The sequence below is a fragment of the Enoplosus armatus genome, chromosome 21 (genome assembly GCF_043641665.1).
Source record: "Enoplosus armatus isolate fEnoArm2 chromosome 21, fEnoArm2.hap1, whole genome shotgun sequence".
Taxonomy (NCBI): Eukaryota; Metazoa; Chordata; class Actinopteri; order Centrarchiformes; family Enoplosidae; genus Enoplosus; species Enoplosus armatus.
Genome location: NC_092200.1, coordinates 13,247,769 through 13,260,814, shown reverse-complemented (window position 1 = coordinate 13,260,814; position 13,046 = coordinate 13,247,769). Strand labels below are relative to the sequence as shown.

Below are 13,046 nucleotides of genomic sequence, written 5' to 3'. Positions count from 1 at the left end.
TTCAAATTCAAAGTGCCAGGCAGTATAATGGCAGACCATAACTAACAAGTTGTGGGAACTCTGTTGTCATGGCACATTTCTACCAGTTCTTCCCACTGCAAACCAGCTTTGTGTGTGTGTGTGTGTGTGTGTGTGTGTGTGTGTTTTCCTCCTAAGTGGTGTTTTCCCCTTGGAACACTTTCACACGGAGAGCTCCTCTCATGGGGCAGCAGCTGGGCTGCAATGCACAGCTGTTTTTTTCTTTGTGTGTGTTTGTCGCTATGTATGGGCATAATCATTTGCGTACTTGTGTGACCCTACTCTTGCATGTCTATATCATGTTTGCTTACATGTATAGAATATTACACTATCATTATCAGCATAGACAGTTAGTGTGTGTTTATCTATGTAACCTTCATTTAATCAGGTAAGTCTCATTGAGATTAAAATCTAATTTTCAAGGAAGACCAGGCCTATGAAATAATTCATACTGAAACAGAATAATATACATTTGAACATAAAAACAGGATTCAAAACAGAACATAAAATACAATCTGAACTGATTTTCCTTTCTCTCTATCTTTACTGCAGGACTCTGAGATGATGTTCCAACCAGAGTCAGATCAGATGTCTCCAGTCGAACCCAAGGTGTGAGAATACACACACACACACACACACACACCCTGTATTTGAAGGTAAAGGACCAAATCAATACAAAAAAGATCATTCTGCAGAATGCTTTTAAGGGTAACATTTCATGGGGCCGTGTTTTCTAGACTTACGAGAATGAAGAATATACTAATAATAAATAGATTATGTGTGAGAATGACCTTTCCACTCTGACTGATGCTTGTAGTCTCCACCTCTGGACCTGATTGACACAGGGAAGGGCCTGAAGGTCCAGACAGCCACGCCTCATCTGGTGAGCCTGGGCAGCGGGAGGCTGAGTGTGGCAATCACCCTGCTGCCACTGAAAGAAGGTAACACACACACACACGTACAGAATAGAAACATATACTCCATGGGTTAGGATTACCAGGTCATACAATAACCATTTATCTTCCCCTACCTTCCCTTCCCATTGCCCATGATCATGGAGTTTTTAGATGGATGTCATTTCTCACAAGTCATGTAAAGCTGCCACCTGTGGTGAAACCAGACCTTTACAGTCGCCTCTCTTCACTCCTTATACCTCTCTCATTGCTTTGTTTCCCTGCTTTTCCCCGCTTTACTTCTCCCCTTTTTCTGCCCTCTCCCCACCCACCCATTGCTTCATTTCCATGGTTACTGGAGAGGTGATGGGGGGGGGGGGGGGGGGGGGGGGGGCGTGATAGGGGAAAGTGATACTCTATGCTGGGTCGCAATAAAGTCAAGACAAGGAGCCAGTACTGTTTCCTCCCACAGGGCTCCTTCGGACTGATGACACATATTTACAGGAGTTACTACATTCTCATGCTTATTTATTTTTATTGTCAGTGGGAAGAAAATGAACCTACAGTTAACCATACAAATATGAGGACAACCCTGCACTAACAGACTGCAAACAGCTATAAAACAGAGATAACTCACACTACATGTCTACCACAACAGAGAGAAAGCAGCCATTCCATTAAACTGACAGACTGAAATCCACACTGTTCGTTAGAGAAGTCGTAATCAAATCACTTCAAGCTGTTTTTTGCATCCTGCAAATATTGGCACACATGATGCACTGTGTGTGCGCGCACACACACACACACACACACACACACACACACACACACACAGGATGATTATGGTGACATATGTATTTCTAGTTATTTCTAGTTTCTCTATCATCAGCCATCCACAGGTTTCTTGCACTCCTTCTCCCTCAATCACCCCCCATCTCTTGTACACACACACACACACACACACACACACACACACACACACACACACACATATACATACATTCATTACTTAATTATTATTCCAGTTAGTTGGCCAAGCACATGATAGCAAAGAGATGGGAGCAAAGATAGAGAGATCTACAACACGATAAAGTGAGAGAAACGCTTGTACAACTGATTATAATTCAATAGCCTGCAGATAGTGGATGGAATACTAATACAAACTGACTTACATTAGAGTTAACATGTCTTGTGTGGATCACAAAGCTCTCATTATATTCCTAATACAGAAAGACACTTTTTGTTTTGCCTCCCCTCAGCCATGACAAGAGTGCAGTGAAAAATTGCACTAGCTTTTAAATGATTAACTTCTTAAATGAAGCCGCAGTCAATATGACAAATTATTAACTGTAATGAGCCATACGTCCTCACTAATGTAGATAAAGTGGTTGATTTCTCATTTGAGGCTAAGTGTGATTTTAGCCACTTACTAACAATATGTTTCACAGTGTTACACAGTGGATGGCATTAAAGTCAGTATTGTGACATTTCGTATTATTATTTCTCATTGCATAACCCTTACCACATTGCCACACATTTTCATAATATCCCAGCTCAGCGTGTCCTTTCATTTCAGTGAGGAATGCCAAAAATGTGAACAAGCCATTTCAGGAGAACTGAGGGTCTATTTTTCTCCAAAATGTGTCTACTGAAGAAGAATAACCAGTTAAAATTAATTTAAAGTGGGGATCACAGACCACCCATATGGTTCAAAAAGACGTGCATTTTTGTATCAGTTTAAATTTGACTTCTTAAGATGTTGTCTATTAGTAAGCAGGTTTCCACAGAGACAAGCCAAATTATAATTATGCATTTTCTATATATTTGAATTTACTGATGATCACACATGCTTGATGTTCCAGGGGTTACCCGCATAGGCCGAGAAGATGCTCCAATTCCTCAAGACATCACTATCCAGGGGCCTGGCATCGAGGCAGAGCACTGTCTCATCATCAATGAAGGTTGATGTCAGCTCACTTCCTACAAAATGAATATTGCCAAGCCTCTGAATGAACACAGTTCTCTTATATTTTAATATCTTTTAACATTGCTAAGATGCAAAAGTCTCTTTTTGCCAACAAGGCTTTTAATATTAGTTTAGCATATAATCTTAAATCTTTTGTTTAAAACTACTGAATCTAATGAAAACAACCATCTCAGTAAGTAATAACCAAATCTTTTGTCTTGTTTTAAGTGGATTATTATAACAAAACTTCAACAGATAAATATGGGATTGAGTGAACTATGAAGATGGATATCTTTCAATACATTGTCAGTGTAGTGTGTGAATGAAAGAAAATGATCTTTGAAGAGACAGGGAGAGGCCGAGTGATTGATTACACTCCTGACATTGTTTGTGTCCCTGTGTGATACATCCCATATAATTACTACGCTAAGAATTCAGACCAGAGCTTCGTTGTGGAGATCGAAATAGCTTGGCTTTATGTGTGTGTTATGATTGAAAATGTTAATGTAGTTAGGAGTCATCTTTCAACAAAGAAATACTTTTGAGTAAGTACAGGCATTTGCAGTTCAAAATGTGAATAGTGAATACTTTGGACTGATCCCCCATCTTTATTACCTTTAACACAGGAGGGGTGGTGACCCTGGACCCCTGTGGCCACCTCTGCAGTCTGGATGGAGTACAGGTCGCTGTTCCCACACCACTCACACAGGGTAAGATGTACTCACACACTCATACACACACGGTATAGCTCAGTTTGCTTTCAGGAAGGGCCTGCACACACACCACACACACACCACACACCACACACACGTGCTGTATTGCCACCTATTGGTCAATAAAAGAAGTGGAGTGAAAGTTGGCTTGATTGCATAGAGTGAGCATACTTTCTGTATTTCATAACTCCTGTGTTTGTGTGTGTGTGTGTGTGTGTGTGTGAGGGGTTAGTTTGTGGTTTGGTTAACTTGCATTCCTTTCAGTGTGGGTATGAGTCATATGGGCACTATTAACATTGTGCTTACGTGCTGCATGGAAACGACAGAGTGTACAGCGTTTCTGTGTGTGTGTGTGTGTGTGTGTGTGTGTGTGTGTATTTTCACATGAATGTATATCCCTGTGTGTGTGTGTGTGAGCATATACACATGTTTGTGTATGTGTTTTGAATGATGTAGTGCATGTGTGTGCACCTCTGGTTTGGTTTAATTCGTAGTGGTTTGGAACAGCTAGCTGCTCTAGTGAGTCAGAGCTTCCAGCAACTGCAGAGCACATACTACTCATCAAATTCTGTTACAGGAGACTGCAGAAAACATGTAAAACATACAGGGTAGCCTCCAAAATTCGAATGTATTTGTTTTCTTATCTCCCTGCCCACGTGTCCATGTCTGTTTTTTGTCTGCCAGTATCTTGATCTGTTTATCTCTTGTCTGTCTGTCGGTCCTCTCTTTTCTTCTCTCTCCTCCCAAATTCCCCTTTTTCTGGATTTTCTCAGTTGCAGAGCTCTCCCTGTTTCACTGTTTTTTCCTTCTGTAACAATTTCCGCTCTGTTCCTTTTCCTTTCCCTGCATGCAGTACACTGGCTTTTCCTTCTCCATGTGTCCCTCCTTTCTGTGTACGCTTTTCTCATTTTCATTGTGTCCTGTGTGGCCTGGCCATTTTAAGTTAAATATTGACAGGCCTATTTATCTTCCCACTGTGCCTGGCTGATTCAAATATTGACAACATTTCAGTGTGTCCACACACACAAGACCGACCAGGGCATTGTGAAGCAGCAGGGGTGGAGAAAAGGACTGAAAGAGAAAAAGGGGTTAAAAACAAGTCAAAAGGGCATGGTTTGGAAAATTATGGAGACAGAGAGAGAGAACGGATATCTTTCAGGAATATCCACTGGCCTCAGATGCTCTGGGTTGAGTTAGTCTAACCATACACACAAACACACATATACACACATATACACACATATACACACACACACACACACACACACACACACACACACACACACACACTGTAGGGCAGTCTGGAGATGATTAGCTATGTTTAGGAAGTGATCTGTTCTGTATTTGGGACTCGGAGCTTGACCTGGAATCACAGCAGCGTCACTCCTAATGCACTGGAACAGCTGGATGTCACTTGAATAGTAATAAATAGTTCATAACAACAGCAATTGTGACAATTAAAATCATTGTGCGCCATTAACAACAATGACAAACAAGCATTATGACTACTGTAGGCTCTCTTCTTCTTCTTCTTCTTCTTCTTCTTTCTAGTGCTTACAAACACTATTAATCAGATAACATCTATTTCTGCATGTCAGTTCACTTTTCAGTGGAGTTTGGGTACAGAATTCAATCTCCCAGCATTCCCACTGGTCTGAAGCAAATGCAAATCAAGCTGCTGAACAAAACACAGCTGCTCTAATAAAAGCGCTGTCTCTCTCTGTCTCATATACACAATCTGCTCACATGATAAAAGACAGAGTAGCTGTCAATGGGTTCATGTTGTGTTGAAAATGCTTGCAGATGACAAAGTGTCTGAAAGAAACAAGAAACAGTGGGAGAGCCTGCCCCTGACTTAGGCTGGGGGGCAAAGTTCTCTAAAAAAGTATTTTTTCTTATTTGCTTTTCAGTGTAATCCTTCCTTTCCAAATTCTTCCACCTTGTCTTTAGCTGGTCAGTCAGTCTGGCATACCCTCAAATATCTCTCCTACCGCTTCTCTATTGTTGTTTTGTCTCAACAGTCAAATTAATTTCTTCTTAAATGAATTAGGTTGTCGTTTAAATAGAATAAAATGACCAGTTTTAAGAGGTTTTTAAGTCAGTCTCTAAACTGGTCCTGGTTATTTCAAAGAAAGGAGAAGTAGAATAGGTAGGTAGACAAAGAAAGGCAGAGGGGGCGTCTACCAAATACCTCACCGTCTAATAGCCTTTGAACCTACCAACTACAGATAGGGGTAATGGCATTATACGCTGTTAGTGTACACATGTTTTTTATTACTTAAACTCATACGTTTTCTATTTTTATTGCTATTTCGAGCCCATGAAGTTCAATGATGATACTGTGTTTGTCAACAGTACTTAAAATCGTTTGCTCTCGTAAATCCTGAGCCTTTTACCCCTTTTTTAACGCGAGTTGGTACAGTCCGGACGCAGACTTGTGGATGCTAAATCAGTGAACTTTCTTCCACACGGAGTGAAGACGGCTGAGGAGGCGGCCCATCGCTGGGGAGGGAGGCAAACAACAACACGGGCACCGGCAGGAGTGTAGATATAAAATACGTTGTTTCGGTTTTGCCTGTCTAGGAGAAGTTCTTCTGAGGTCTTGTCATGACAATTTGTTAGACGTTAAAAGGAAGAATTTGTTTTCTTGTCGTCATAAGTTTTCACTGAATGGGACTCAAAAGGTTTGTAACGGATTTCTATTAGCTTTTCTAACACCGTAGTTAACGTTATATTTAGTTACAGTTAGACACTGTTTTGACACACTTCTACCTTACTTGACTGCACCCTTTTTGAGCTACTTCATACTTAAACCCTACTATTGTTTCCTGAATGAAATAGTCTATTGTACTTCTTTCCGTTATTACTTGTTTTTCTATCTGTATGTGCTCAGGGGAATCTGCATATGTTGTGAGTGTGTTTGATAGCCTAACTCTTTACTTTCTCTCTCACTGTGATGCTAATGATGGCTGATTCACCTTACTTACCTCTCTAATGTGTTTTATGAACACACTGTTCTCTTTGAACAGGTTGGACAATGTTCTCAATCTTAAAATGTAGTATTTGTTTGTAGCTTTGTCTTATTTGACACTTTAAAGAGCAGAGTAGGCTAATTTTACCAGCCAGGATGAACAGCATTTGCTTATCTGCTGATATTATTGATTTTCCTTTTGAAAAAGCCAATCTGATTGGCTGCAATAGAAGCCGTCAGAAATACTAATGGGACTGAAAAAGTCCCATCTGTCACTATAGATCAATGGAAATTCTACTGCACTAAGCTGAAACTGAACGGATGGCTATCTGTTTTTATTTTTTAACTCAACGCTCTTTTTAACTTTGTCTTTTTGCTATTTTAAAATGGTTTTGATTATAAAAAAAAACTGTAAAGCACAGCTTTGCATGGTCTATTGTTTGAACAGGAGTGGAGGTGTGAATCAGTGTTGCTACTCAATCAAAGCCACTGAGTGGTGAAAGTTACATTTCTTATTTGCAGCCACATGTTCCATCACAACCTGTTGGTTGTAGCGTATTGCCTGCACTTCTATTGATGGAAATATCATTGGTTTGCATGCCTCAGGGTCATAAATTAGCTGGCAAGTTCACAGACTGGTTTGAGTGCATGTGACAAAGAGAACTAGCCTATGGCTGTGAAGACAGGCCCAGTGGTCAGGATACCTGACACCTGAAAACAAAACCTGCTTCATTGTCCTGGATGTTATTGTATTCAAGTCTTTCTTCTGCCTGCCTCAAGCACATTTGGGCTTTTTTAAACCAATCTTACATTATAAACCAGAAAAAACATGACATTTGTTATCTATTTGTATGGTGTTTATGTTTACCTTTATTTCTTTTCTTTCTGATAGATTAAATGTTAGTTAGTTACACCCATGGTTGTCCCTAGGCCTGTAACTCCTTCGCTTTAGAGAAGCGGGGTGGGTCGAAGGGTTGATGCTTGGTGGATGAGATCTGAGATAGAACAGAGAAGATATCTAATGAACCTCTGGTGAGGGGCCAGCTTATGCATGTGAATGTTTTTGTGTGTGAGAGAGAGAGAGTGAGTGACTGAACTAATCTACATCGACTCCTCTGAGAAAGACCAGTCTGTTTTTTATGATGTTGCTGCTGGACTCCTTGTGCCCCAGAGAGGGTTAATTTGTGGTTTTGAGGCCAATTTACACTCCCACTGGGACATTTGTGTGTATGCATCCTTTCATGAATGAGTAAATTCGGCAGTTCAAATAATTCAAATAATTGATACATTTTGATAAAACAAATGGGGTTTCAAAATTATAGTATTGTTTATTACTTTGCACAAACCTGACAAATGAGCAGGTAAGTGAGTTTCATTGACATGGGATCTTTGTAATTGGTTTATTTTTCATTCTAACCTAACAGTCTCAATTTGGCAATTCCTCCACTTACGTTAACCAAATAGAGAAACCGTTTTGAGTTTCCCCTCCCATAACATTGTGGTAAGAGTGAAGTTTGGTTCGCTCAGATCTACATGGGTACAGAAATTGGCCCCAGACGTGATACAGCTCTTACATCTGTGTCCTCAAAGACTCTGAGGTCTGACTTTGTAGATTGCAAACTTTAAATTATCCTATAAATGTATATACAGACTAATTTCCAGTTTTGTTGTTGTTGGAGAGGGTCTGTCCATATGTGTGTGTGTGTGTGTGTGTGTTGGGGGGGGCGCATGCTTCGACATGGGAGGCAAACTCAATTTGCTGGTAAACAAGTAAACACGTGAATGAGATTAAACGTGTTTTGTTGTGGACGGTATGTCTTTGTGTGTGTGTGTGTGTGTGTGTGTGTAGAGGGGAGTGTGTTTTTGTGAACGTTATTTAGGACAGCAGACTTAAATTTAGTTTGTGTGCAAGCAGTTAAGATTAGACTTTTTTTGATTGGATAGAATTAAGAAAAGGTTCAGTCTTTATAACCATAATAATTCAGGTGTGTGTGAGGAAATACAAAAGTTGAATCATCAGGTTTTAAAACATTGTTTTCTGAATTTCAATTTGTTTCTTTTTTTTCTGTTACAATCACACACACAGCTAGTGTTTGTTTATGCTGAAGATGAGAAGGAGGAAAGGATTAGCTAGTAGTTATTTCTTAGCTAAAGAGTCCTGAGAGGAAATTAGAAAGAGGGGAAGGGTGGGGGCTGTGAACAAATCAGGGCAACACACTTTACCCTCCACTTTAAAGGTGACACATGGTGAGGCCACTGAGGGTAGGAAATTAGATTTTTACAAGAGCTGACTGCTGGCAATGTGTGTGTGTGTGTGTGTGTGTGTGTCCATGCCTGTGTGTTTGCTGTTAAATACTGAATGTTACTGTGAGTCATTAGGCAGACACTGTTACAAGACAACACAGATACACAGAGCATGCACAACATTTGAAGACATATACACACACATTACTCATGTCTGACAATGACAAACACATATTATTAGATCTTGCTCACACTAGCCTTCATGGTGACCTGCGTGTGTGTGTTTCTCTCTCCTTTTACGCACAAGACACACATCTTTTGAGCTCTCTGTCATGATGCCACTGCTTCACAGTTTGCGCCCAAACCTGCAAGATTGTGTTTACACAAGTATGTATTTGAGAAGTTCAAAGTCCAGCTGTGTAGACTAAACATTTCTTACACTGTTTTCATGCGTGTGGTGTTAGCTCCACCTCTCAACTGCACTCAGGTCTCCCCCTGTGCTGAGAAATTACAGCTTTGAAGGCAAAAAAAAGGAATCTGCTCTCCAGCCACTCTAAGGCAACGTCTAGACAGATATGACCTCTTTTGGCTAATCTGTAAAGTCAAATTTGGCTATTAGCACGACGTGTCAGAGGAGATGTTTGAGAGTGAGAAAGAAAAGGGCAAAAGAGAGATGAGAATGAGAGAAGGGAAAAGAAAGAGAAGCTGTTTTGACATTTTTCCATTCAGTCTTTTTCCATTCGCCCTCTCGCTATCCCCCCTCTTGCCTCAGTGGTTGTGCCTGACTTCAGGTCCAAGGAATCTGATGTAACTGTAATGGAGCTATTAAGGAGGTGCTTTCTTAGCCCTTCACACACATGCTAACTTTGTGGGGGTTTACTGTAATGCTTATCATGAATCTTCTACCCTCGGGGATGGAGGTTGAACGAATGGAGAGAGCAAAGAGACTGCATGTTGTGCGTGTCAGAAAACGGACAAAATGAGCGGGGTCTCTTTTAGTCTTGGGATTTTCTGTCCTCTGTCCACTCCTCGAAATGTGCATCAATGTAGTGTTTTCATTTCTTTGCTTTTTCCCCTGCATCAGATCTCCTGTGTGTGTCAGCAGCACTGCTGTCTATCTCCCTTCCCTTCTGAGGTATTTGGACAGCTGTGGCTGGCTGTGTGTATTACAGAGGTTGTGACCCTGACATCTTGTTTAATACCTGGCCCTCTCAGCCTAATTGATGGCCAGAGCAAACACTGTGGTCTGGAATGGCTGGCTGTGCATGAGTGTGTGTCCGACTGTGAATAAATATTCCAGGCTCATACCAATGGGAAGCTGTACTTATGGCTGCCTCTTCATGCATAGTGTATGTTATACACCAACTGTAATATATATGTCACTATCGTCTTGTTTGTTTTGTGCTCTGCAAGATTCTGTGTTTTTGATTTTTGAGCCACACTAACACAAATGCCAAGAGTTACATGCTTACAGTTACTTTTTGATCCATGAGTAAGTCTATATACTATTTTCTTTATACTACACTCTATATGAGTTGCATCTTTATTTTTACCTTGTGTGTCTGTGTTATTTCCCTCCAGGTTATTCCCTGTGTCTGGGTAAGTCCTATTTGTTCCGGTTCAACCATCCCGAGGAGGCTAGCAGAATGAAGAGCATGCTTCCTCAAAAGAGCCCTGTGTCCGCTTTAGCCTACAACACAGGTACGCACACACACAGGGGGGGTTGGCAAACCTCTTCCCTGACCCCTGAACTGCACTTGATCCCTGGCCTTTTTTCTTTGTTCTGCCACATCACCACCTCCTCCCTCCCTTTTTCATCGTCTCTTCCATCTATTCTCTCTGCTTTTCACCTATTCTCGGCCTGTAGTTCTTCATCGGCTTATTCTCCTCATGTAACAACTGTCCCCACAAAAATGTTTGCTCCTGTCCATATCTTAGGGTAAAGTTACAGGTAGACACAACCTGGACAGGTGTGAGAGACTGGGATGTTAGTCTTGAGTGTGTGTGTTGGAAAGACTGAAGGGTAGGGTGGGGGCAGATATTTCTTTCAGCCCTCTCATAAAAACATTCGCTCTCACTGTCACACACATGCTAAAACTTAAATTCGAAGCATATTGGAATGTTTTTGTCATATGGTGCCCCTCCATTGCCATGGTGATACAGCTGGACTCTGCTGTCTCCTTAGTGATTGATCAGGCTGTGAGCAAGGTGTGTGTGTGTGTGTGTGTGTGTGTGCATGCCAATCAGTGGAATCCTTGCTTTTTAAACTCCTAGACACAAGGAATGCACTCCTCTCTCCTCCAACTTCTCTGATATTTTCATAGGAATTACTCTCTTACACACACATTCACATACACACACTTGGCAAACAGCCAGCCAAAATCTTTACCTTTATCCTCCAGATTGCCAAGACTCACACTCCGACACGTGCTAAAGTGAAGACTTTAGTGAAACGAGCTGGGCATAGAAGAGAATAGTCACAATAGAAGGGAGTTGGTGCAGGCCAGGCCTCCAGTATAAATCTGCCCTTGTATGGACACAAACACCCTGCGTGTATGTGTGTGTGTGTGTGTGTGTTTCTGGATCTTATGATGTCTTTAATTTTCTGCCCCATTTCTCTCCACCATGTAAGGTTTGACATTTTCTCACACAGGCTTATATTCAGCTATGACATGCCCTTTTAGCTACTCTAGTTTCTCTCACAATATAACCGGAGTAGTTGAATATTCTCACTTAATATACTACTAATATAATATAGTACTAATACTTAATATGCTTAAATTCTTTAACACATATGCACACTACACTCTTTGCTCATGAACACATGGAACATACACATTTGTGTGTTTCTCTCAGGCAGAGCCACAGTTGTAGGAAACCTTTTTTGTGTGTGGGTGTGTGTGACAGTTAAACACTGGGTGGTCTAAGCTTGAACATTGTAATAGCTCCTTTTCCACATGAAGCCACAGATGAATTAACAAAACACTGGGCAGGTTTCTCACATGTTGCTTTCTCCTACCTAAGCGTTTTTACCTGCATTCTTGATGACAGGATAATATATAGGGTGGGTTTTTTGGGGAATTCTGCACACAATCGTAGAACTAGTGCTATTAATCAAAAAACACTGCAGACCTCAGCAATATTTTACCAAGCAAAAAATAGTTTTCGGCTGATTTGGTCTAGCAACATTGAGCAGGAAGGAAGTAAAAACGGACTCGGTTGAGGTTTGGAAAAAGACCCCCTCACTGCTGAAACTGCTATAAATAAAAAGCTTTAAGAAGGGCTGGGGGCCTCTTGAGGGTATTCCAGAATATTCTGTGGTCTTTTTCATTTCCCAAAATCCTGCTTTGAGGAACTTAGCTCGAGTTAGAGTTAAAGTGTTTGTCTTGGATCTAATGGATGGTTTTGTGCAAGAGTGTTTTTGCATGCAGTGTGTGTGTGTGTGTGTGTGTGTGTGTGTGTGTGTGTGTGTGTGTGTGTGTGAGAGAGTTGACTCCTATTCTGGGTGATTTGCTGCCAGTTGCAGATTGTTTGGGTTGGGTTTGTTCTGCCAAGGGCCCCATCTATGAATATCTGTTTCTTCAGGTACATACACAACCTCTCTTTCTCTCTCTCTTCTGCCACCATTTATGACTCTTTGCCCCTCCCTCTTCTCCGTCTTCTCTCTTTTCCTGTTACTGATCTTTTTTCCACAAACTGAACAGAAAGGAAATGTTCATCCATGTCTTTGTATATCTATATTGCTTATCCCAGTCATATTGCTTTCTCTTGTTTTGTATCTGCCCTCTTCTGTCTTTTTTATTTCTCTTCACACACAATCTCTCTATATTCCTCTCTTACCCATGAGTGTTCACCTTTGTGTATCTACACTTCCCCATATCATCCATTTAATTTATTTTCCATTTTATCTCCCTCCCACCTCCAGACTACCTGAAGTTTAGCAGTGACTACAGCCATGCGGTGGTGGGCGGCACTAGCAGTGCTAGGGGCATGCGATCAGCCTCCGAGCTCCGGGACTTGATGGACACGCTGCAGCGCAAGAAGATTGCCCTGGAGAACAGCCTGAGAGCCAACGGGAATGCTAACCCCTCCTACTTCAGCGTGACACAGGTCAGCCATCATTTAGTTCTACTTCAGGATTTATTATTGTGCTTTCTACGTCATGCTCTAACAGGGCTTGTAGAGTCTCTATGGTTAAGCTGGACGTTTGTCTTGGGCTGAACAGGGCTAACCAGGGTTTA

General features: G+C 41.2%; 1 protein-coding gene across 1 annotated transcript in view; it reads left to right on the top strand.

Annotated features, from left to right (window-relative positions):
• Positions 1-13,046, top strand: part of phldb2b (pleckstrin homology-like domain, family B, member 2b) — a 39,416-nt gene that overhangs the window by 7,003 nt on the left and 19,367 nt on the right. The window contains exons 2-7 of the mRNA XM_070927869.1: positions 571-627; positions 836-959; positions 2,774-2,872; positions 3,504-3,587; positions 10,387-10,506; positions 12,731-12,915. Coding sequence (XP_070783970.1) covers positions 571-627; positions 836-959; positions 2,774-2,872; positions 3,504-3,587; positions 10,387-10,506; positions 12,731-12,915 — 669 coding nt within the window. The remainder of the gene's footprint in view (positions 1-570; positions 628-835; positions 960-2,773; positions 2,873-3,503; positions 3,588-10,386; positions 10,507-12,730; positions 12,916-13,046) is intronic.